The sequence below is a fragment of the Eptatretus burgeri genome, chromosome 10 (genome assembly GCF_056783735.1).
Source record: "Eptatretus burgeri isolate ZD-2024b chromosome 10, Ebu_testis_v1, whole genome shotgun sequence".
NCBI lineage: Eukaryota > Metazoa > Chordata > Myxini > Myxiniformes > Myxinidae > Eptatretus > Eptatretus burgeri.
This window is the reverse complement of record NC_140970.1, coordinates 1,183,105-1,210,191: the sequence shown is the minus strand read 5'-3', so window position 1 is coordinate 1,210,191 and position 27,087 is coordinate 1,183,105. Positions and strand designations below refer to the sequence as shown.

Sequence of the window (27,087 nt, the reverse complement as noted above, 5' to 3'; positions counted from 1 at the left end):
CTCCCTGCATAACCATGAGTCCCGATCCTTCTTCTTCTTCTTCTTCTTCTTCTTCTTCTTCTTCTTCTTCTTCTTCTGCCCGCACACCATCTTTCTTCGACTTGAGCTGACCCACTCTCACCATTACCTTCACGATTTCTTTCTACAACCTACCATTCTCCAAGCTTATCTAATTCTTCAAAAATCCATCAAAAAAAAAATTCCGTTGAATCCTTCCGAAGTACACATCTCCTGAAACCACATGTCTCTCTCTACCCTTTCCTGGTACTTTTCATTGATCCATGAGCTTCACTCTGCATTTACCGTTCCAAATTCACCATTCACCTCACGATCTTTTCTTCAACCTTTCATTTACCCAATCTTATGCAATGTCTATCAAAATATTTTAAACAAAAAAACAAACAAAAAAAAAATAAAAACGATCTCTTCTAATGAAGTCCAGCGGAAATGCGAAAAAGCATGTTGTGGCGTCATTATGAAGTTTTTTGGTTGATTCCTCATATCTGAGCTATCCTGAATCAGAATCAGCCGGGTGCCAGACGAGCACCCTTGAGGAATTTTTTTAGAGGCGAAAAACAAAATAGCCACCACCGACTTTCGATAAATTCTGTTTTGGGCTTTATCTTCACTTCCAATGCACTTACAAACACAATTTTGGTGTCCACTACTATGTTTTCATGGTCAAGGAATCCGATAATGATAAAATTGAAGGTGTATTGTTGCAGCAATTGGCCCTTAGTGGGTTATTAAATATAGGATTAGCCCAGATCCCCCCTTAAATGCATGTTTAGCCAGGTTGTTTGGTAATCGGACGTTACATGTGTGTCAGGAGGTGTAGCAGGCTGTCCAGTAGTCATACAGTGGTGGTGTACCGAGAGGCACCTACTTTTTTCCTTCCCCCCTCCTAACTAGCCCCCACCCAACGCCCTGACAGACTCAGTCAGCAACCCATTGGTGGAGAGCTGCTGCAATCTCGAAAGAAGGACCAATCACGGGTCCCCGGAGGCGGTCCAAAAGGCCGGCCCCAAAGAGCAAAGGAAGGGACTGCTGTGTCGGTCTGGAAACGGCTTGAGTGAGTCTGCGATCTGCTTCGTGAGGAGTGACTTGGCCAGCTCTTCCTCCTTCGTGATGGATCTAGCGTGCAGGTGATTCCCAGGTTCGTTCTGGGTCCAACCACAAAGACTCTGACTGTCCTGACTCCCTGCACGGCACGATCACGTCTTTTGATCCCATCGATCCGCCTGCGGAGCCCAACACCCGGATTTGGCCTGGTCTGGTGTACAGGCCAGGCATGGATTCGCATACTGGACCTTGTGAGAAACCAGCTGGAACACACCAAAGATCTTTCTCTCCTGTGCTGTCGACCTTACAGGGACTGGACGCGCCGAGGCTGGTGCGCGAGTGGTGCCGACAAAAGGACGTCGTCACCGCCATCTTGCCACGCGACATGCGCGTGCGGTGCCGATACGAGTACGAGCGCAAACTTGCCACGCTGCATGCTCGAGCTGGGTGCTCAAATCCGACGACATCGGCTTGTCAGGAGCCGCATTCGTGCCTCACACACTTTTCCTCTTGTCCATGAGGCATCACCAAGTACTCCGTGTCTTGTCTGCATGTTGGCCAGGCCTAAGGTTTATCTCGCTAGGGCTCCCTTCGAAACCCGTATCCGTAGCTCCCTAGTTAAGAGTGGGTTATAGATTAATTATAACGTTCATGAATGCTTTGCTTGTGTCGTGTTTCCCCGGTGTCCCCAATAAATCTGGCTGATTCATATGAAAGTTGCCGCCTTGAATTTATTCATGCCGCGCTGAGGAACATTCGCTCAATTTGTAAATAAAACCAAACGGGTTACGGACTGGCAGACTTTGCTCGGTCTCTGATCAAACCCAGTCTGCAGCCAGGGTCTATATCCCCAACTGGTACGGCCCAGGTGTAATTTGGTATCGTGACCTGAGGTGCGTGACCCAAGACCTGTGCCGAAATAGCCGGCGTTATAACCCCTGAGATGGCGGTGCTGTTAAGCGCTGCCGAATCTTCATCATCTGGTGTCAGGAGTAGGGTGCGAATCCCTCCACCTCCATAAATTTGCAGGACACTGATTCAACAACATCTGGTGTTGTTCGCACCCCGAGCATTGGTTACGAGAGGCGCAGGAAAAAAAAACAAACAAAAAAAACGTCGCTCGCAAATTCCAAATTTGGTTTGATTTTATTTTGAGTGGATTGGGTGTAAAACTTCGAAATTATAAAGGAAAATGGAGTCGCAAAATGGCGGCGCGGCTACACCTCCACCTCAGCGCGAGAGGGTGAGTATGAACAGCGTAACGATCCGAACAGCACGAAGAAAACGCTCTCACCCACCAGTTCAAACCACATGGTCACGGCATGCGTCATGGCAAACGAAGCAGGACGACGACGCGTACATTCACGACCTTCGTGCACGATTGGCGGATACCTTGGAACAGAGGAGGTGTGATGAGAATTATATTGAGGAGTTACAAATTAAATTGGACGAGGCACTACGGCACGCAGACGAGGTTCGGGAAAATTATGTGCACAGGGAATCACAACAATTGGCCGATGCACAGGAACAAATTCAGTGGCTGGAAAATGACTTAGCCCACACAGTCGAGGAACTATATGGAGAAATGAGGAAAGTAGAGTGGTTTACCCGTAGGGTGGAACATGAGAAGAGTGAACTGAACAAAAGAATAGAGGAAGAGCAAATTAGTAACTCCCGGGATAGGAAGAACTTGGAAAAAGAATGGAAAATAAAGCTGGAAAAGGAAAAATGTGAACACGATTTGGAATTGAAACAACTGAAGGAAAAGGTAAGATCAGGCAATCAGATAAGAGAAAGCCTAGAACAGAAGATAAAAAGAGGAGAGAAATATCTGGAGCAAAGGAAGGAAGAATTGTTGGGAAAGTCAAGACAGTTCGAGGAACTACAGGGAGAAATGAGGAAAGTAGAGTGGAGTACCCATAAGTTGGAACAAGAGAAGAGCGAACTGGACGAAAGAATAGAGGAAGAGCGAATTAGTAACTCCCGGGATAGGGAGAACTTGGAAAAAGAATGGGAAATAAAGCTGGAAAAGGAAAAATCTGAACACGATTTGGAATTGAAACAACTAAAGGAGAGAGCGAGGTTGGAGTATGCGGAGATAGTGAAAGAACAACGAATGAAGCAGGAAAGGGAAATCAATCAATTGAGAGAAACAACGAGATTGGAGAATGAAGAGCAAGAGAGATAGTGGGATAGGAAACAAAAAGAACAAGGAATGAAGCAGGAAAGGGAAATCAACCAATTGAGGGAAATGACGAGATTGGAGAAGGAAGAACATGAGAGACGGTGGGATAGGAAACAAAAATAATATGAATTTGAAATTGACCAACTAAAGAAGAGAGCAAGGTTGGAGTACGTGGAGATGGAAAAACTCCGGCAAGATAACGAACAACTCAAACGGCTCGGAGAGAAAGAACGACTCAAATGGAAAAGAAAATGGAGCCAGGAAGTAGGACAGCACAATAATGTGGGATGTGTGACATCACCACAGGGAGGAATGTTAGTGGTGCGGGACTTGATTGACATCTCTCGTCGGATGAAACAACAATTCGAGCAAACCCTGGTGAAGGAGACATTGAGGGAGCAAACGGGGTTGTTGACGAATGAAAAACATTTTGAGCAGGTCCAGCATGTGGAGCTGACAGCCCCGGAGGAGTGTGGCGAACGATGATGAGTGACCTGCTGGAGAGACGGGACCGGACCGAGGTGACTCTGGAACGAAGCAGGTACGTGGGCACATGCATACATGGTGCGGACGATGAGCCTAAGTTAGGAATTGGAATTTATGTTAATGAGGAGACTCTGTCCGATGGGGTGCACATATGCATGACCCCTGAATGTGTCTGTGGCGTACTTGTGAATGAATGCTGTGAGCCCACAGTCCAGACTACAGCACCGGTGTGTGCTGCCAAGGCCGAAACGTGTGTATACTCACGTGGTGGTTGAGAATGTAACCCTGGAATGCGAGGCAGTTGGTCAGTACGCAGGCAAAGTTTAATGTGTGGAATGTGAACACATAACCATGGAATGTGTGCAGCCTGCTGTGTGTGGGAGTCCTGAGCGTGGAATGAGTGGTGACATAGGAAATAGGTTGGAGGTGCAAGGGGAAATAGAAATGCCACCAGGACAGAACTTGACATGGGGGATGGAAACCATAGTGGACAGCTCCGCATGGGTTCTTACAGAGTTAGAGATGCTGCATTCAGGAGCAGGCTTTGGAAATTGGATTTTAATTTCTCTCTCAGCCTCACAGGAACTTTGGGGTAGAGCACAGATGAGTAGCAAGCGGCACTGGCATGTGTCACATACTCCCCGTATCCATTTTAGAACAGGAAGGGGCCAGCAGCGACACCGCCATGTGCCACTTGGTCTTCAAACCTCTCTGAGGACACGAGGAGTTCGGCTAGTTGAGTGGGGTTTATCTGTCTTCAGGGAGTTTGAGAGAAGAGGGGGAGGCGCTCCCCCGATTGGGGTTTACCTGATTTCCGCGAACCCTGGAGAAGAGAGGGAGGCCGCTCCCCCGATTGGGGTTTACCTGATTTCCGTGAACCCTGGAGAAAAGGAGGGGGTGGACCACAACCCCAATTGAGACGTGACCCCTTTGAGCCATGGCGGAAAGGTGGCGGGGTCATGTAATGGGTAATGAGGGATTCGTTCCCTCACTCCCCTTCCAATGAGCCAAAGAAGCAGGCCATATGGGGATGTAAAAATTTTGATTGAAAATTATGATACTGACAGAAAGGATAAGTGTGGCACGAGTGGATTTGGGTGATTATTAAAAAAAAAAAGTGGAGACATCACAGGCAGAGTGTTAAACACACCTGAAGCAAGTGGATGACAAAGAGTGGCTTGTTTGAAGAAAGACTGAAATGCCTGGTTAGAACCGTGCAGAGGTTCCATGGGGCTGGTAAAGAGATTCTGATGTTTTGTTTAAATTGTTGGAAATAAACGATTTGGGCAGTATGGAGGAGGCCAGCGGACGACAGACGTTGTGACAAATTGATTGGGGGTTGATAAAAAGTGTATCAGTTAAATTTTATGACCAAGTGGGATCCGAAAGATTGGTATGTTTTTGCTTTAAAATAAAAGTGAAAGGTGTTGGATGGTGTTGTGGACTGGGTGTGTGGCACTGTGGAATGAATGACTAAAGTGTTTGAGGTGAATGGCACGGTTGTGCGAATGAGGAGAGTGAGTGCCAACAACGTACCCTGTCGTTAGGAGTCTCTTAACCAAGTTAGTGTAGGTTAGGGGGACTTAGAGGATTTGACATGGATCCTGGCTGCTGTTCCATCATGCAGGTGGACTGCTAGGGGTAGGTGCAGGCCAAGGTATGGTGGTACTGGCTGGGAGTGCGACATGGTATTGGAAGTTGGTGAGTCGGAAGAGAGGGCACCAGGGCTTTGGGGGCTCCTGGCAGGTGAAGGCTGCCAGAGATGCCAGGAGAGCACAGTAGGGTTTAGTGCCAGGAGAGCACAGTCGGGTTTAGTGCCAGGAGAGCACAGTAGGTTTTAGTGCTGGGAGAGCACAGTATGGCGGAGAGAGAGCCACCCCTTATTTAGGAGTGCCAGAAGCACGCTCAGGTGAACCCCAAGGTCGCTGGGTGTCCCCCCACCCCCTATTGGAAGCAGGCAAAAAGGCTGAGTAGTAGTTACACTCCCCAGCCAGCGAGTTATGCCTGGCAACACCAAATGAAAAAAGACAAATAAGGGCCTTGCCCAGGTTTAAAAGAATGGAACAGTGTGCCAGGTTGGGAAAAATTGGTCATTCGGATCATTCTAGCCAAAGCAGGGTTTGTTGCATTGTTTCGAGCTAAAAGTAAATGGTTAGGTTCGATGAACTCTTCTCCGCACCATTCATGCATGACACCTGGTACGAGTAGTGTTAAGGGGAAAATTTGAAAACAAGGGCCAGGTTCGGTCACCCTCTCCGAGTGCCAGGGAGGCCACCAGTGTGTCATGAGCACACACCCACAAAGACAACAGTTGATCAAGAAACACACCATCCTGTCTGCTTAAAAAAGAAAGAAAAAAGAAAAAAAAAAAAAGAACTTATTAAGAAGACCATACCAAAACAAGTCCTGCCAAAGCAAGAAAGGTTAAGGGTACTCTCCATCTCACCTGGTTTGAGGTCATCACACCCACTTGCGCCCTCAAGAACGCCCCAAACTGCATTTGCTTACCATCGATATCACCGTGCCACCATTGCTGTGTCACCTGCTGTCCAATGCAGGGCTGTCCAATTAGGGGGCATGAAGGAGTGAACACGTTGGGGAACTTTGAACCTTTGAATGTCCTGCTCCTATGCAAATATTGGTGTTAAAAGTAAAATTGAATGCCCTCCCGTTCAAAACCATAATTAGAATGTTAAGTAGTGTGCATAGAGTGTGAATGTGTTTGTTAGATTATAGTGATCCGACACACTCGGATAGGGACATGCCAATCTTACTGCGACACTGGTTTTTGGAGTTAAGTGCTTCCAATATTGTGGGTTAGAATAAATGGGAGATTTGTGCTGCACATTAGACAGGGCCATGACCATGGGCTGCCCCAAATGGAGGCTCAGGAGAGCCTCGGGAGAAATGTGGGGGTGGTGTTGCGGAAATGGGCCCTTAGTGGGTTATTAGATATAGGATTAGCCCAGATCCCCCCTTAAATGCATGTTTAGCCAGGTTGTTTGGTAATCGGACGTTACATGTGTGTCGGGAGGTGTAGCAGGCTGTCCAGTATTCATACAGTGGTGGTGTACCGAGAGGAACCTACTTTTTCCCTTCCCCCCTCCAAACTAGCCCCCACCCAGCGCCCTGACAGACTCAGTCAACAAGACGTGTCAGCAACCCATTGGCGGAGAGCTGCTGCAATCTCGAATGATGGACCAATCACGGGTCCCTGGAGGCTGTCCAAAAGGCCGGCCCCAAAAAGCAAAGGAAGGGACTGCTGTGTCGGTCTGGAAAGGGCTTGAGTGAGTCTGCGATCTTCTTCGTGAGGAGTGACTTGGCCAGCTCTTCCTCCTTCGTGATGGATCTAGCGTGCAGGTGATTCCCAGGTCCGTCCTGGGTCCAACCACAAAGCCTCTGACTGTCCTGACTCCTTGCATGGCACGACCATGTCTTTTGATCCCGTCGATCCGCCTGCGGAGCCCAACACCCGGATTTGGCCTGGTCTGGTGTACAGACCAGGCCTGGATTCGCATACTGGACCTTGTGAGAAACCAGTTGGAACACACCATCGATCTTTCTCTCCTGTGCCGTCGACCTTACAGGGGCTGGACGCGCCGAGGCTGGTGCGTGAGCGGTGCCGACAAAAGGACGTCGTCGCCGCCATCTTGCCACGCGGCATGCGCGAGCGGTGCCGATACGAGTACGACTGCTATCTTGCCACGCTGCATGCTCGAGCTGGGTGCTCAAATCCGACAACATCGGCTTGTCACGAGCCGCATTCGTGCCTCACACACTTTTCCTCTCGTCCATGAGGCATCGCCAAGTACTCCGTGTCTTGTCTGCATGTTGACTAGGCCGAAGGTTTATCTCGCTAGGGCTCCCTTCAAAACCCATATCCGTAGCTCCCTAGTTAAGAGCGGGTTATAGATCAATTATAACGTTCGTGAATGCTTTGCTTGTGTCACGTTTCCTCGATGTGTTCCCAATAAATCTGGCTGATTCATATGAAAGTTGCTGTCTTGAATTTATTCGTGCCGCACTGAGGAACATTCGCTCGATTTGTAAATAAAACCAAACGGGTTACGGACTGGCAGACTTCGCTCGGTCTCTGATCAAACCCAGTCTGTAGCCGGGGTCTATATTCCCAATTGGTATGGCCCAGGGGTACTTGGTATCGTGATCTGAGGCACGTGACCCGATACCTGTGCCGAACTAGCCAGCGTTATAACTCCTGAGACGGCGGTGCTGTTAAGCGCCGCCGAATCTATAACAGTATATCTGAGACCTGTCTCATATTTTCAAGATGGCCACCATTTTAATATGAAAAATGGCTATTTTGCAGTTACACTGATCACTTCGAGTAAGAAATTGAATTTGATGAACCCTCAAATATTAATACTACGTACAATAATAGTCAATGACAGCTGAAGTGACTTGCAATGATAAATGAATTGATGATTATATTGGAATACGATTTTTACACAAATATATCAGGAGACATGTGGATAGTTGACTCTGACTTTGGTTATGTCTTAAAGTAAGTATGTACATGCATATGATTTTGAAATTACCTTTTATTTTTTCGGCAAACAAATATTAACTTTGTTCAGGATGCAATGTTCTACATTATGTTCAATCTTCGTCATCGTCGTCGTGATTAGCAGCTACTGCCCTTGTCTGTTCGTTACAACAGTCTGATCCAGCATTACAACTGCAAAACATCGAGCATGACATTTGTGCTGCCACACAACCACACCTCCCGGTGGAACATGGCCGGCTGGTGGAGCATCCACACTTGATCAGCTGCAGAATGGTGACTAGTGCAGCAGACACATCAGGTGGAAGTGTGGTTGAACACAACGTCGACTGTCCTCACCTACTTGCCATCCATACTTGATGGGATCCAAGTTCGGAGGGTCTGAGTGGCCGATTTCCATATAATGACTTGATGATGAGCGTGATGTACATGTTGAACAAAGGCATCATGCGATGGGGGCAACGACTTCAATTTTGGAGCAGAGGTAATCTTGGAGTTGGCCATCTTAGACTTCCACAACTGATACCAGTGTGTGGACATATCACCTTCGACTTTGGAACCATAACAGGGAGCAATGAAGGTAGTTGCCTCAGATATCATCTTTTCCTCGTCTGCTTCCAGCTGACCAAGTAAGGTGGGATGATGTCTGCCCATTAGTACCTTCAGCGCTGTGGCCTTTCCAATGCCAAACAAATATGACACAATATCGCATCCGGTCAGAGCATGTACAGCAGGCAGATATTTGGCGATGCTTTTGTGTTAAAGTGTTGTTTGGCAAATGTCTACGTTCGCCCTCCCAGCACACGGACTCTGCATGCTGACATACACTGTCATCTTTTCCTCGATGTAGAAATGAATCAACAGGAAAAAGACATTGTATCGTCGCAGACCACTTTGATGTGCGAGTCACCACTGACACCTGACACAATTCTAACTAAGTGATGGATGATGATGACATCTGCTTCTTCATGGTGTGTTTTCAGATCCTGTCTCTGGAGAGTGGAATTGTTCCATACTTGAGCTGGTGTAGGATCTTTTCCGGTGATCACCAGTTTGGTCTGGTTGTCCACAATGTGGGTCATCAGATACTGACAGATCAAATCGATCAGTTGTACTTTGTTGTAGGCTACATTTAGGACCACTTTTTGCGCTGGAAGTGTTGTGTGTAAGTTGAGTTGATGTTTTCGACTTGAATCATGACCTGCGCGACTGGATCTCGTCATTTGTTTTGTGCTGATTTTGATGTAGCTGTCTAAAATCAGGTATACGTCACAACACTCCAGGTAGTATTTGATGGTTCCCATGAGGTTGATCACATAATCCTCAACTGTACCATTTGTGGGCCAATGTACAATCCATAATATGGCACATCCATCGATGATTACAGAATCTGGAACACCTTGGATTCGACTTGATTGCTCAACTTGGAGTTTCGTCTTCAGGATTGCTTTCGACTGAGCCCGCATCGCACTGCTCTCATCAAACAAGGAGGCTGGGACAGGAGACGGTTCAAAAGAGAGGACATCCTTGATATCAATATCCCTGTATTGTTGGAGACATACGACTCAGGTGTAGATCAATTCGGTATCATATACTGGCCTTCCATCCAGCTTGATGCTCTTTTTGGTCGAAGTCATCAGGGTCACTTTCTTGGTTAGTGTCTTGTTGAAGCTTGTTGGCCATCCAGATTCAAATTCCGCCATCTGTTGTGGTCCAATGTTGAGAGAATCATCGTTTACCTTGTCTGCCGCATGAAACATAGTAGTAGACATCAAAATTGTGTGTGTAAGTGCATTAGAAGTGAAGATATAGCCGAAAACATAATTTCTCGAAAGTCGGTGGTGGCCATTTTGTTTTTTGCCTCTAAAAAAAATTCCACAAGGGTGCGAGTCTGGCACCCGGCTGATTCTGATTCAGGATAGCTCAGAGATGATGAATCAACCAAAAAACTTCGTAATGATGTAAAAGCACGCTTTGCCCTGAAATGGCTGTTTGGCATCTCGACTAATGCTTTATCTTCCTCTTTTACACGTGTGGTTCTCATTACTGTATCATAAATCACCACTCTTCTTCGATTTCAACAGGTCAGGTATGGGAGCATGTGCCAGAACAGATTTCAACAGACTGCTCTTAATTTGACCTTTCCTTCATACGTTGTCAAAAAAATGCACCTGTTACAACGTTTCTTCTCTCTATTCTCTTAATTCGCCTTGATTGCATCCCTCAAGAAATGTATTTAGTTGCATTTCAGACCTAAAAAAAAAACAAAAAAAAACGCACTTTGCTTTGCATGTTCATTTTCCTCCAATCGACATTTTTTTTCCAACTTCAATGCCCATTCACCACTCTTACCCTTCCCTATCAAAACAACCATCACACTCTTCCCCCTCAACTTTCTCAAAAACTCCCCCAACTCCCCCTTCTACCACCATTTACCCCCCTCACATCCACAAAGCTGCCTCCTCCCCTTGTCTTTTCTCCTCCATCTTACCACTCCACCTCCTCAAATCGTCAACTGCCTTCTGCCCCCTCTCTTATTACTCCCCACTGTACCTCAACCCAGCACCACAGAGCCTTTTCTCCTCCTCTTCTGGCTCCCTCCCCAAGCTCTTCTGCAATCCCCCACACTCTTTCAACAACTCTCCTTAACTCCCCACCACCTCCCTTGTCCTACCCTCCTCCTCACATCCCCTCCCCTGCACCGAAAGCCTCCTCCCCTCCCTCTTTATTAACAGTGTGGACCTCAAATATCTACACAAGCTTCACACAAGCTTGACAGATCTTTCCATACAGATTGCTACTGACAAACCAGATAAAATCTGCTGAGCAGAAACGTTTCTCTCTCAAGACATCTCTGCCTCCCTAGTATCTCTCCCTGGTTACTCCCTCCTTCGGTATGACAGACCTGAGTGTCGTCCTGATGGAGGAGTCGCTATCTTCATCAAAGACTCTATTCCTCACTTTCCATGCACTGCTCTCATTTCCCCACACCACCAGGAATACCTCTGGCTATGGCTTCCCCTACACTCTCACCTCATGTTTATATGTGTTGTACCGTCTACCAAATAGTGATGACTATTTACATCTTGCTCGTTGAAAACATGGACCAACTTCTATCCTCTCATCCCAACTCTCTCGTGCTCATATGTGGTGACTTCAACTGTCATCATGCCAGCTGGCTGGGTGTGGATACCTCTCTCACCTGTCATGAGGAGGAGGAGGAGATTGGGACCATACTCTGTGCAGAGCGTTGGTACTGCCGAAGCAGTCTCCTTGGCTATTCGGCACAATCCTGGATGGGTCGCCACTCTGACACAGTATAGCAACATGCTGGCACTGATTTTGCCGACCTCGGAAGGATGACAGGCCGAATTAACCCCACCTGGTATTAACTCAACGGCTGAACAGGATTTGAACTCAGGAGCCTTGGATCCAAAGCCCACCACCCTAACCATTAAGCCAACACCAGGTTCAGCAAAAGACTTCTGCGACTCATTCAGACTGACGTTATCGGTAAACTTCCCGACCCGGATCTCAACGAATGGTACTCCATCTCTTCTGGATCTGATTTTGACAAATTTCCCTGAAAATATCTGCTGTTTTTCTACTGCTCTAATCGGTTCTTCTGACCACGTGCTTGTCAAGGTAAACATCTCTCTGGCTGTTATTAGAAAACCACTTCAGAGCCGTCGAGTCTGGCATTTTACTCAGGCTGACTGGAAGGGTCTTCAAGCAGCCAACAAACTTCAAGACTGGTCTCCCATCGCTACTTTCTCCAACATCAACTCATCCTGGGAAGTCTTTTAAATAAACTTGCTCTCTCTCATGCACAGATTTATCCCCTCTTGTCTTCAGTTGTCCTTCACTTCCTCCCGCCCATGGTTCACTGAAGCTTGTGGCGAGGCAGTTGTCCTGAAACAACTTGCCTTTGCTTCATGGAAAGCAAACCCAACTGAGGGTAATCTCAGTTCCTTCCATAAAGCTCAGAACAAGTGTGTGTTTACCCTCAGGAGAGCCAGAAAACAGCGAATTTCTAATCTCAAGACTGAACTCTCAAACCTCTCTCCCTCCTCCAAATCCTGGTGGTATATAATCAAATCTGTGTGTGGGGTATGTTCCCCCTGCATCCCCTCCCTTACCTCAAATGGCCGCACTGCTGATACCGCACTTGAAAAGGATGAATGCCTAAACTCGGTGATTTTCATCTAAATCTTGTGTCCAAAACCCATTGCTTTCTGTACCCACCTAACACAGTTGCACCCAACTGTTCCTGGACTCTGTGTCCTTTTCTTCTGACAAATTGGAGAGTTTGCTGTCAAACCTAGACTCAGATTCTGCAACTAGTCCAGACGGCATCAGCCCACGTGTCCTAAAAACCTGCTCCTCTGCTCTTGCTCACCCTCCCTCTGTTCTATTCGCCCTCTCATTTGCTCAAGGTCATCTGCCATCTGCTTGGAAATCAGCAAACATTACTGCCCTGAATAAAAAAGGTACAAAAACAAATCCCTGCAACTACAGACCAATCAGCCTACTCCCAATAATCAGCAAGATGATGGAATCCATCATCGCTTCAGACATTAAATCCTACCTCTTCTCCAATGGCTTGATTTCTGATCATCAATTTGGTTTCATTCCAGGTCACTCTCCCTGGATATGCTGCTTCCGCTCTCCCAACAATGGATGGAGGTACTCAATGCCAGACATGAAATCAGAGCCATATCGCGAGACATATTGGCTGCTTTTGACACGGTCTGGCACCCTGCCCTGCTCACCAAACTCTCTTCCGATGGTATCCAAGGCCGTCTCTAAGCCATCCTATGGTATCCAAGATTCATGGCTCGCAGACTTCCTCTCTTGTCGCAGCCAACATGTGACCCTAAATGGAGTTCTCTCATCCCCCTTCCTGTCCATGCTGGAGTTCCTCAAGGCAGCGTTCTGGGCCCTGTTCTTTTTCTGGTTTTCATCAATGATTTCTCTGACTCTCTGGAAAATCCTCTTTATCTCCTTGCTTATGACTCCACCCTCTGTCGCACCATTTGTCATCCCTCAGACCAGCAAGCCACAGCTTTTCCGTTCTCTGCATCTCTGGATAAAATCAAAAACTGGTCCAACACATGAAACATGTCTTTCATTCCTGACCAATCTCAGTCTCACTGTTTCTCTCTGAAAGGACCATTTGGAAATCCCCCCCTCCATATACTTTCTCAAAAATCCAATTTAAGTTGTACTTTCATTAAAGCTTCTGGGTCTCACTATCTGCCATGATCTTTCCTGGGAAAACCACATTTCTAACCTGGTCTCCAAAGCCAGTCGGTGGTCTTTCTGTCTTCTACCATCTCCTCTCCGGTCTCGACCCCCTCCTGCTCTGTCTACGATATGTCCCCACCATATTTCCGCAGGGCACTCAAGGTCCACGAACAACTCCCTTCTGGTAAAACTACCAAAATCACGAATCACTACTCACCTTCACTCTTTCATTCCTCTTTTGTCCCCGCCTTTGGAATAAACTCCCACACTGTTCACTCCCATTCTTCCCTCCAGGCATTCAAAACCGATGTTCATCTCCACCTCTTATCTTCCCCCATACAAAACCTCGATCTTTTCTGCACCCGTTAATCCACCCCAAACCTACCTCCTTAAAATTCCCTGCTTTCTTTCCTGAAAGTCCCTGTAATGTCCATCTTGTATACCCCATGTCCTCTGCCCCATCCCTCTCCCTTTCACAGATCTCCTAATGTCTCTGTTCACCACTGTTTTGTCCTTCTCTCTCCCACCCCTCTTGTCTCATGCTCCCCTTTCTGTGCGTTGTGTGTTAGCTCTAAGTCCTAAGTCACATTTGCTCTACGGCGAGGATACGGCGGCCGTACGCCCTCTGAATTGACAGAAATGTGCAGCGGCCGCAGAGTTTCTGAGGTGGCCTCAGGGTGGCCCTACGCCGTTTGGCTTTATGTTACAGGCCGTAAGGTCGCCGTGGAATTATAACGCGGAGTTATAACTTTTTTAATTTCTACGTTCGCCGTAGCAATTCAACAAGCTGAAACAAAAGAACTGGTAAAAAAATTAAATAAATTAACCCATTCATTACCGTCCGTCTGGCCGCACGTTCGCCTTAGGGCCCCCCTGCGGTCCCCCTGCAGTCGCCTTGCGGGCACCTTGCGTCTGCCTTGAAAATTCTATGGCCGCCACAGGAACGCCCTCAGGTCACCGTGCGACATCAAATCAAAGACCGTACGGCAACCCCACGTTTTCAGTCTCCACAATTTATAAATACGCCCTGCAGCTCCCTGAAAAATAAAAACATATGTGACTGCTACATTGTGTGACCGTGGAAATACTGCGGCCGCCGTATAATTGCTAGTGGCCATAGATTTTGGAGACCCCACAGCCGCCGTGGCAAATGTGACCTTGGCCTAAACGAGCCTAGACAACGTAAACAAAAACAACTTAGGTGAGATTTCTAAAATCCTCAATTTTCATCCGATTGACTTCAAATTTGAAGAGGATTTGCATATCAGGTTACTGAGTTCAACCACAAATTCTTTTTGAGGTCAACAGAGGCCAAAAGGTCAATGTAGGCCAAATTTCTAAACTCATCAATTTTAATTCAATCGACTTGGGATTTGAAGTGTTGCTGCATATTTGGTTATTGATTTCAACCACCAAATATTTTTGAGGTCGAATTTGTTTTCCGGATTTAACAAGTATTGTGCTCTGCATGATGTCTTCTTTTTACTTGCAAAATAAAGGTTTTTCATGGATATTGGTTAGTCGATTTTGTTATTCTGTCTGTCTGTTTATCGTCTACAGGCCACAATTTCAAATCGATTTTCATGAAACCTCACCACATGGTAGAGTTTGTCATAAGGAAGAAGCCTAATGTTTTTGAGGTCAAAAGGTCAACATAGAGCAAATGTCAACAACTCAGGTTGTATTTGTAAAATCCTCACACTTCATCCGATTCATTTGAAATTTGAAGAGGAGTGGCATATTTGGTCATTGAATTCAACCACCAATTATTTTTGAGGTCAAATTTGTTTTGTGGATTTTGCAAGTGTCGCGCACTGCACGACGTCCTCTTGTTATTCTGTCTGTCTGCCTGTGTTTGTCAATCGCCCTCAGTTTGCAACTTTAAACCGATCTTCACGAAACTTCACCACATGGAAGAGTTGTCATTATCAAGAAGCCCATTGTTTTTTTTGTATACATTGTCGAGGCTCGTGTGAGAGCTAACACACAACGCTCAGGGGGGGGGGGGGGGGGGGGCATGAGACAAGAAGGGCGGGAGAGGGAAGGACAAAACAGTGGTGACCAGAGACATTAGGAGATCTGTGGAAGGGAGAGGGATGGGGCGGGGAACACGGGTATACAAGATGGACACCACAGGAACTTTCAGGAAGGAAAGCAGGGAATTTGAAGGAGGTTGGTTGAGGGTGGATTAACGGGGATAGAAAAGATCGAGGTTTTGGATGGGGGAAGATAAGAGGTGGTGGTGAATGGCTGTTTTGAAGGCCTGGAGGGAAGAATGGGATTGAAGAGAGTGTGGGAGTTTATTCCAAAGGTGGGGAAAAAGAAGAATAAAAGAGTAAAGGTGAGCAGTGATTCGTGATTTTGGTAGTTTTATTAGAAGGGGGTTGCTGGCAGACCTTGAGCGCCCTGCGGAAATATGGGGGGGGGGGGGACATATCGCAGATAGAGCAGGTGGGGCAAGACCGGAGACAAGACGGTAGAAGACAGAAAGACCACCGACCTGCTTGCGGTGAGAGAGTGAGAGGCCCAAAGACTCAGCCTCACCGTGGGAGATACCAATGATCAAAAATGCCTTGGTTTCCACAGCGTGAAGCCGAGAAAGGTGAGAGGCACGAGCACCAGCCGAGAGGGGAGAGCAGTACTCCATCAAGCTGCATATGAAAGCTTTGTAAGTGGTCAGGAGCTCAGGTGGGCTGAGGAAGGACTTTGCACGACGGAGGATTCCCAGTCGGTGACTGGCTTTGGAGGCCCGATTGGAAATGTTGCTTTCCCAGGAAAGATCATGACAGATAGTGAGACCCAGAAGCTTTAATGAAAGGACTTCTTCCATTGGATTGTTGAGAAAGTAGATGGGGGGGGGGGGTAGTTTCCAAATGGTCCTTTCAGAGAGACATAGTGAGAGTGTGAGATTTGTCAGGATTGAAAGACATGTTCCACGTGTTGGACCAGTTTGGGATTTTACCCAGATCTGCAGAGAGCGAAGAAGCTGCTGCTTGCCGGTCTGAGGGATGATAGATGGTACGGCAGAGGGTGCAGTCATCAGCAAAAATGATAAAGAGAATTTTCCAGAGAGTCGGAGAGATCATTGATGAAAACGACAAAAAATAACAGAACCGAGAACGCTGCCTTGAGGAACCCCAGCCTGGACAGGAAGAGATGAGCGAACTTTATTTCAGGCCACAAGTTGGCTGCGACAGGAGAGGAAGCCTGTGAGCCATGAGTGGAGATGGCCTTGGATACCAAAGAAAGAGAGTTTGATGAGCAGAGCAGGGTGTCAGACCGTGTCAAAAGCACATGATATGTTTTGGGATATGGCTCTGATATCATGTCTGGCATTGAGTACCTCCATCCATTGTTGGAAGAGCAGAAGCAGCATATCCAGGGTAGAGGGACCTAGTTTGAATCCAAATTGATGATCGGAAATCAGCCATTGGAGAAGGGGAAGGATTTAATGTCTGAAGCAATGATGGATTCCATAACCTTGCTGATGATTGGGAAAAGGCTGATTGGTCTGTTGTTGCAGGGATCTGTTTTTGCACCTCTTTTATGCAGGGTGGTAATGTTTGCTGATTTCCAAGCAGATGGCAGATGACCTTGAGCAAATGAGAGGGTGAATAGAAGAGAGAGAGGGTGAGCAAGAGCAAAGGAGTAGGTTTTTAGGACAAGTGGGCTGATGCCATCTGAACCGGTTACATAATCTGAGTCGAGTTTTGATCGCAAACTGTACCTTGTCAGGAGAAAAGGACACAGAGTCCTCTTCAGAACCTTTTTCTTTCTTTCAAATAAGTCCTTTTCAGGGACTAGTCAGTGCCGCAATATGCAAATGACGTCAGTGATGCAATGTCAAAATTGAAAAGGTCAAATAGGCCAAAGGTCAACAAATTTGTAAAATTCCTAAAATTGTAAATTTTCATCCGATTAATGAGAAATTTGAACAGGATTTTCAAACGAGCTTACTGAATTCAACCTCCAATTATTTTTGAGGTCCACATTGGCCAAAGGTCAACAACTTAGTTGAGATTTCTAAAATCCTCAATTTTCATTCACTTGATTTGAAATTTGAAGAGTATTTATATTTCAGGTCACTGAATTCAACCAGCCAATTATTTTTGAGGTCAACATCGACCAAAATGTCAACATCGGCCCAAGGTCACAACTAAGGTGGTATTTTTTAGAACCTCAATTTTCATTCCATTGACCTGAAATTTGAAGAGGATTTGCATATCAGGTATTTAATTCAACCACCAATTATTGTTGAGGTCAAATTTGTTTTATTGATTTTGCAAGTATCATGCTCCGCATGATGTCTTTAATGTTTGTTTGTTACTTGCAAGATCGAACATTTTTCAACTATATTGGTCAGTCAATTTTGTTATTCTGTCTGTTCGTCATCTGCAGGTCACAATTCTAAACCAATTGTCATGAAACTTTACCAAGTTGTAGAGGTAGTGTCAACTGAGAAGCCTTCTGATTTTGAGGTCAAAGGTCAACTCAAGGGCAAACTTCTAAAATCATCAAATTGCATCTGAAAAATCATCAATTTTCATCCGATTAAGCTGAAAATGTAGCAGCAATTGCATAGTGCATCACTGAATTTGGAAACCAACTATTTTTGAGGTCAAAAAGTCAAAGGTCAACTCAAGGTCAAACTTCTGAAATCATCAATTTCAATCTGAAAAATAATCACTTTTCATCCAATTGACCTGAGCTTTGATTAAGATTGTCAATTTTAATCTTAATGAAATGGACAATTTGATATATCCATGGCAACCCTTGGAGAGGAGGGTGATTTTTGCATGCATCATGCTCTGCACCACCTCATTCTCTTGTTTGTCATTTGCAAAATGGAAGATTTTTCAAATGTATTGGTCAGTCGATTTTGTTATTCTGTTATTGTCTGTCTGTCGTGTATAATGTTTGTCAATCGCCTACAGGTCACAATTTAAAACCGATCTTCACAAAACTTCACCATATGGTAGAGTTTGTCATAAGCAAGAAATCTAATGTTTTCAAGGTCAAACTTGTCAAATTTCTAAAATCCTCAATTTTCATCCGACTGACTCGAAATATGAAAGGCATTAATATCTAAGGTCACTGAATTCAACTACCAATTATTTTTGAGGTCAACATAGGCCGGATTTCTAAAATTGTCAATTTTCATCCAATTGACTTGGGATTTGAAGAGGAGTTGCGTATTTGGTCATTTAATTCAACCACCAATCATTTTTGGGATCAAATTTGTTTCATGGATTTTGCATGTATGGTGCTATGCATGACATATTTATTGTTGCTTGCAAAATCAAAGATTTTTCAAGTATATTCGTCAGTTGACTTTGATATTCTGTCTGTCTGTCTGTCTGTCTGTCTGTCTATTGCCTACAGGTCACAATTCTAAACCGATAGTCATGAAACTTTATTGAGTTGGGGAGGTCGTCTCAACTGAGAAGCCTTCAAATTTTGAAGTCAAAGGTCATCTTGAGGTAAAATTTCGAAAAATCGTCATTTTTCATCCGATTGACTTGAAATTCGAACAATATTTGCATAATTCATCACTGAATTGGGAAACCAACTATGTTTGAAGTCAAAAGATCAACTCAAGTTCAAACTTTTAAAATCATAAATTTCATCTGAAAAATCATCAATTTTCATCTGATTAACATGAAAATTAAGAAGTAATTGCCTAGTGCATCACTGAATTTGAAAACCAACTATTTTTGAGGTCAATAGGTCATATTTCTAAAATCATTAATTTCAATCTGAAAAATAATCAATTTTCATCCGATTGACCTGAGCTTTGATTAAGATTGTCAATTTTAATCTTAATGAAATGGACAATGTGATGTATTCATGGCACCCTTTGGAGGAGGGGTGTAAAGGGGGGGGTGGTGGTTTTTGCAAGTATTGTGCTCTGTGTGTGTTTTTCTTGTTTGTTTGTCAATCGCCTACATAGTAGAAATGTTAAGTGACATTTGACTTCAAATCGTGATGCAAAGGTCCCCTTTGGCATGGAAGTTCCTTAGGGTCATAGAAACAAATTTATCCAAAGACACGTCATATCTCAAAATACAGGATGGCCGCCGTCGACCATTTTGGAAAACATGGCCCAGTCATAGCTCATGAACCGTTTGTCATAGAAACTATTATGATACTTGTTTTCTAACCAACTTGAGGTCACTGAACTCATTTCCAGTGACAATTTTGCTTTCTGATGGATTTAAAGGTCAAATCATAGACAAAAATACATAAATGTTACATTTTTTCTAAAATGTATGAGGAAAAAAAATTGTGAGAACGAGACATGACTTAACATGTCTACTATATGATTGTTAGGTCAGACCCAACTCAGAAATGGTTTTCTCATGCTGAATTTAACTACACATGAGTTAGTCACATAATGTATCTGTAATGTGACCTCTAATTTTTACTTTCAGATTCAAAGTGACTAATCCAAATGAGTTCCGATAACTGTGAAAGCACGCCTGCCACGATGGACTGGAGCCTATGTTTTATATGTCAATCAGACGAGACTCATAATCCAACTTCGGATCCCTCATCATCTGTTAAATTGAGAAACAATCCTGAAAGACTTTCAACCACTTACAGACAGGTTGTGAACAATATCCAGGAACTCAATGAATTAAGTGAGCTGCCTGATTTTGTATTCATAGAGAATACTGGTGACAGTGATACTCAGAATTTAGTGCAGCTGATGATGTCTAATCATGTAGTGTGGCACAAAGCTTGCAGGAATGCTGTCGACAATCAGAAAGTGCAGAGAGCCAGGAATAAGCATCAAGGACAAGCATCATTTAGCCCAGTAAAAACTCGTGCAGCCAGGTCAGTTACACAGACATCACCCTCTACATCTTTGAGCGAACCAGTTGACACTCCGTGTCTCTTTTGTGATGAAGTGGGTAACAAGAAAGAGCTCAGAAAAAATGCTACACCTGGCTTGGATAAAAAAAAAAAATCCAAGATCAAACTTCTAAAATCATCTATTTAAATCTGAAAAATAATCAATTTTCATCCAATTGACCTGAACTTCGATTAAGATTGTCAATTTTAATCTTAATAAAATGGACAATTTGATGGCACCTTTTGGAGAGGGGGTAGATTTTGCAAGTATCGTGCTCTGCACAACATCTTTTTCTTGTTTGTTTGTCTGTCAATCGCCAACAAGTCACAATTTTAAAGCAATCTTCAATAAACTTCCATTTAAGAGCTGGTCAAAAGCAAGAAGCAGATTATTTTTTTAAGGTCAAAATGTCAACATCGGCCTTTTTGAGTTGACATTGTCAAAATTTCTACAAAAAAAAAAGAAAATCAATCAAAATTTCTCAAAAAAAAGTTGGTAAACATTGTCAAATTTCTAAAATCCTCAATTTTCATCCCATTGACATTAAATATGAAGAGGATTTGCATATCAAGTCACTGAATTCAACCACCAATTGTTTTTATGGTCAAATTTGTTTGAGGGATTTCGTAAGTATCATGCTCTGCACGACGGCATGACTTCTTTCTTGTTTTTGCACATTCATCAGATTGTAACAGCTTATGCAGGGCTAGATTTCAAACAGGATGTATGCACTGGTTCAAGTGCACCCAAGGTGAGGGATTGTTGGGGAGAAAGTGTGTAACTGGATGGAATGCCTTCTGATAGGGCAAAGATGCAGACATGAGTTTCTGATACATTAATCGATCATTTTGTGCAGAACCGGAATAAGTGTGGGATACTTTCAAAACAGCTTTAGCCAGAGATGCACTCACCTTATGCACACAAAACAAATTTAAAAGGAGGTAAAAATAACTGTGATCACTATGGTATGATGTTAAATGAAAGCACTTTTAGTGCATTTTGATTCTACTTCGACTTCATCTGTAAAAATATATAAAATTTCAGCACTTGCTACAATGGAGTATCACTCCTTTCCTTTTCGTTTATTCCCTTGCTGGCTGTGCCCAATTGTTGCCCTGCTACACCACTGCCAGTTCAACCATGCTCAGTCCATGAGGCTCGCTCTAGTCGAGGAAAAAGAAAACAAAATCCCATAAGATATTTCTACATATTTGGCAGAATTCTTTGTATTATCTACAGAATGAGGAAAAAATATGAAAGCAAGCAAAGTGAAAATAGTAGGACAGATGACACAAAGGAGGACAGATGACAAAATGAACATGGAGCAAGACATGGTGATGTTTAAGTTGTTAAAGGGGTGCTATGTGGGCAGGAATTTGTGATCGTGAAGAAAAAAAAGGTTCATAGTTGGAGTAAAAAGCTGAAGGAAGACCAGAAGAAGGAGTGCAACTTACAGAGAGCTTCTGACACCAGCGTGGAGGGGACTGCCATGCAGAGGAGGACAAAGGAACACAAAAATAATTTGTAAATGGAGGCAACGTCACGAAGAAGCGACAGGGCAGAGGGACCGGGAGGGGTAGAGGAGAAGGGAACCAAGTTCTTTCTTTTCAAATATAAGGGCACAAGGGATTTTACTACCTCATTGAGGCTTGGAGTGATGGTAGGTGCGGCAATGAAGATGACGTAAGGTGCGAACTCAGCGGTTCTCAGAACCTTCAATGCCTGGAAGACAAACATTGATTGAGTTTTCTTGTGGCTTTGCTGTGATCAACTTTTCTCGCATTCGTTCACTCTTATTGCAGCACGTCGTTCCCATAGCATGTACCCACACACCTGCGGCTCAACATCCAGAATGGCGATGCGACCATCTTGGTGTATGGCTCTTATTGTAGCTAACTTTGTGCCATACATCGCCTCTTCGTGGCTCCCATACTCAAGGTACTCGTTACTAGCAATGTCGGTCATCATTTGGTCATGGGAAACAAAGTGGTAGCTTTTTCCCTCCTCCTCATCTTTTCGTGGGGGTCGAGTGGTATCTGCAGGAAGTATGCGAGAGATATGGTGAGATAGCAGTTGGGTGGGGCACCACATCCTGAAGGACATTAGCAAGTGCTGCGACACAAGGAACAACCTCGAGTCCACCTTGGGAGAGCTTAACCAACGAACCAACAATATGCCAGCTAATTTGCCTCAGAGTTACTGTTGGGGAGGGGGGGGGTCCGAGTATTGTCCCTTGTAAGTATCAATAATAGCAGACGAGGCTGCCAATACCTTGCATACCCCGAAAAAAGTAAACTCCAGTGTCTGGAGGTAGTTTGATTTCAATGTCCTTACTTTAAGAATTTATTGCATTACATTGGTATTCTTCATTTTTTAGAAGATAGCACTCCGCGAGACTCAACAAAAATTAGTTCTGGTGAAAATACGATTGTGATTAATGGATTAAATTTGCCAAGCTTGAAAAATGAGATTATTGTGTGGTTTTTTTCACCATGACAATGGGTTGGGTGACATTTTGGAAGCCAGAAGACGAGTACATATGTGAACACATATACATATATCCAAGTATATACATATACATATATATATATATATATACATATATATATATATATATATATATATATATATATATATATATATTGTTGTGGTTACCAAATTCGCAAACCACCATTCAGGTCCCTTAGGTGAGATATCTCGGTAAGTACATGTGTAGTTAGGCCCAAACCCGTTGTCTAGTGGGAATACATGTCATTTATGCGTGCTGCGACTCTTCAGGATAGCCGTTTTTCTTTTGCTATCTTTATTTTGGACCAACCGCCATGATTACCACCACAACCACAACATCAACCACCAACCACAACGCCGCTTCACCACAACCGCCACGACCTTCCCGTCACACCTCGCAACCGTCGCATCGCCACCGTTCTTGCCCCGCTGTGGGTACCGGTGTTGGACTCGTGCAGGGCGCGCGCCGAACAGCGTGTACAAAATCACGGATTTTGTGCTTCAAAAACGGATCAAAAACGACACACGCCCACTTTTTGCCGTCCAATCGGTGAGCGAGGGGCGAATTGGCCCCGCCCCCAGGGCGATCGATATATGCAAATTTATGGATCAAAAAGCCTTCACGCCCACTTTTTCTCGGGCCAATGGGGAGCGAGGTGAAAGGTCGAAGGGAGGGGGTCAAAGATGAGAGGGCGAAGCTACGGGGCTGATAAAAGGACCGTGTTCGTCAGTCCAGAGGCGGAGAGGCGGAGAGTAGGAGAGTAGGAGAGTCCAGAGGTGGAGAGTAGGAGAGTCCAGAGGCGGAGAGTAGGAGAGTAGGAGAGTCGAGATCAGAGAGTTAAGACTTCGCGGGCGGTGGAGTTGGCGAGAAGGAGCTGGTCGTCGTGTGCGTTGGAGTCGGAACGGAGGGGACGGAACTGTGGAGAGGCGGCGAGGGCAGACGAGGGGGTGCTCGCGTCGTGCAGGGAGCTGCACCCGAGGGAGGCCGACAGCGCGACCTGGCCGAGGTGGAGACGCTCGTCGCGGGACAATAAGAATCCTCTATACCCCGAGCATCAGCAACCCCCTCCTGTTTCCCCCCGCGCTGAGATAGTGCGACCAAGGGGGCCCCTTTCCCACCCCCTACCAGACACTGTCCGCGAGGCCCGCGGAGTTGAGGCGCCATCGCCGCTCCGCGTCTCATCACCAGACGGGTAGGCGCGACCCGGTCTCGGCCTCAGGCCCGCCTCATCCTTGAGGGTATTTTTTTCCTTGGTTTTGGGTATGTGTTGTCGGCGCCGTCTGTGAAGTAAAATTGTATAAGTGTTGCCGTGTGCTCGGTAGTCGGTATTAGCTCTGCATTGTGTTTTCGCTTTTACATTTGCTTTTCGTGTAAATTACATTGTGTCTTTTCTGTGTGCATTTGGTGGAATTGTATATGTGTGCTCCCGTGTGCCGCGAATAAATGTGCTTTGTGTTGAACTGTTTCCCGCTTCGCTTCGTCTTTTCCCCTATTGAATCCCCATCTTGCTTCACGTAAAGGGTTGGTAGTGGGCTGAATACGCCCGATAATTAATCGAACCGTCGAGGTCGACGATAACACCGCTCGGTTATTCTGATAGTACGGAACGGGTCGCTTAAGTGGCCCGTGTCCGAAGTCGACCTGCGGCGAGGTGCGATCGCCCGGTCTACCCTCCGCGTGGGTACTTAGGTAGGTCGAATTTGGCGAGCAACCCTATCCTACGCGGGGGCTGATTGGCTCGATCGCGGTGAGACCGAAAGGTCCACCTGTGACTGGTTCCCGGCGATAGTCCGAGAGGGTCACGACTGGATTGTCCGTCCGGTGGGCGACGTGCCGCGATTCGAGTTACGTGGCCGTCAGCACGCCGGCGGGCGCGAATACCGCAACAATATATATATATATATATATATATATATATATATATATATATATATATATATATATATATATATATACATATATACAAATACATATATCCAAGTATATACATATATCCAAGTATATACATATACATATATCCAAGTATATACATATACATATATATATATATATATATATATATATATATATATATATATATATATATATATATATATATATATATGCAATCGGTCACATAACTCAAATCGCGACCGCGTCGCCCACCGGAACGGACAATTCAGTCGTGACCCTCCTTGGAACTACCGCCAGGAGCTAGTCACGGATGGGTCTTTCAACCACACCACAATCGTGCCAATCGGCCACCCATGCAGGATAGGGTTGTTCGCCAAACTCGACCTACCTAAGTACCTGCGCGGGTAGTTATAACCAGGCGATCGTACCTCGCCGCTGGCCGGCCTAGGACACAAACCGCTTAAGCGGTCCGTTCCGTGCTTCAGTGATAACCGAGCGGTGTTATCGCCGGCCCCGACGGACGTGATTATTTACCGGGTGCTTACACCCTTCTACCAATTCCTTCCGTGATGCAAGATGGAACTTTCAAACAAGGGAAAGGACGCAACGAAACGGGGAACAGTTCGACAAGCACATTTATTGCACACGGATACATTTATTATACAAGCACATATGCAGTCAGGAAAGCAAAACACTAACATGCACATATACAGAACAAAAGCAAAGCAAAAGGTGCTACGACCGTCTATAAGCAATTATGTACAGTCACTTATACGGTTTTACTTACGGGACTCCGCGCCACAACATGCATTCAAAGAAAAAGCAAGAAAAGACCCCTCATAGACAAGGGAGTCAGACTGGGCCCGTGGGCCTAATGTGCGAGGAACCTGGATGAGCGGCAAGGTCCACGAGACGGAAGGGTCTTACCTGCGCCCTCGTGGCGCGATGGCGGGCAAGCCGCGATGTCAGCGTAGCTGCGCCTGGCTTCATGCCCCCGGTGTGGTCGGTGAGCTCTCTCCGGCGCTCCCCGTCTGCCTTTCCCGTCGGCTTCGAGCTCCGTCTCCCGATTCTGCCCCACCGACACTGCCGCACTGACACTGCCACCATCTGCCGACACTGCACTCGAGTTGACTGCCCCGTCTCCCAACTCTCCAGACTGCCGACACCGACACACTGGACTGCCGACCCTGCACTCGACTTGACTGCCCAACCGACACTGCTTGACTTCCACTCCACCGACTCCAGACTTGACTGCCACTTGACTGCAACACTTGACTGTCCCGTCTCCCGACTCTCCAGACTGCCGCGACCAACACACTTGACTTCTGACACTGCTGCTGCCACTCCACTGCTCCCACTTTTTCTGCCACTTGAATGCCGACGCACACACTGCTTGACTTCCACTTGACTGCCGACACTGCTGCTGCCACTCCACTGCTCCCACTTTTCTGCCGCGAGCTGCGTTGTGCTTGCGCTTACATAGGCAGAGGGAGGGGCGTACATGCAAATTTCTGGATCACAGCGGGTTCGGAGGCGGGGCCACACCACCCGATGCTCAGCCATTGGGCGGATGAAAAGGGGGCGTGAAGCATTCCTGATCCGCTTTTCGAGGCGAAAGGAACGCATTCCAACCCATAGTACGACGTGTGGTAGAAAGGCGGAGGTGGTGGAAGTTTGCTGCGGTGGTTTGGGAAGGGTGTTGGTGTTGGCGATTTGGTTACTGGCGGGCGTCGTTTGAGAATGGCGGTGAAGCGATGTTTGCGGGGTGGAGTTGTGGAGGTAAAGAGGCGGAGGTTGTGGTGTTTGAGTTGTAGTTGTTTGGGAATGATGTTGGTGGTGGCGATTTGGTTGTTGGTGTATGGTTGGTGGTGGCGATTTGGTTGTTGGGGGATGATTGGTCCAAAATAATGATAGAGAAAAGAAAAACGGCTATCTCAAAGGATCGCAGCCCGGTGAACATGGAAAAATCCTTCTAAACAACGGTGGGGAAATCTAACTACACATATACTTATCGTCATAACTGATCTAAGGACCCTTTATGGTGTATTGCGAATTTCCACAGCCGTAACACTATATATATATATATATATATATATATATATATATATATATATATATATATATATATATATATATATATATATATATATATATATATATATATATATGTATGTATGTATGTATATGTGTATATATATATATATATATATATGTATATATATATGTATATATATATGTATATATATATGTATATATATCTTCTTCTTCCTCTTTCGGCTTGCTCCCGTTAGGGGTCGCCACAGCGGACCAACTGTCTCCATTTCGCT

General features: G+C 45.4%; 1 protein-coding gene and 1 pseudogene across 1 annotated transcript in view; one reads left to right on the top strand and one right to left on the bottom strand.

Annotated features, from left to right (window-relative positions):
- Window positions 1-27,087, bottom strand: part of CASK (calcium/calmodulin dependent serine protein kinase) — a 328,238-nt gene that overhangs the window by 8,322 nt on the left and 292,829 nt on the right. The window contains exons 26-27 of the mRNA XM_085896794.1: window positions 21,997-22,080; window positions 21,813-21,842 (exon numbers count right to left, since the gene is read on the bottom strand). Coding sequence (XP_085752920.1) covers window positions 21,813-21,842; window positions 21,997-22,080 — 114 coding nt within the window. The remainder of the gene's footprint in view (window positions 1-21,812; window positions 21,843-21,996; window positions 22,081-27,087) is intronic.
- Window positions 2,392-4,153, top strand: LOC147017798 (uncharacterized; annotated as a pseudogene).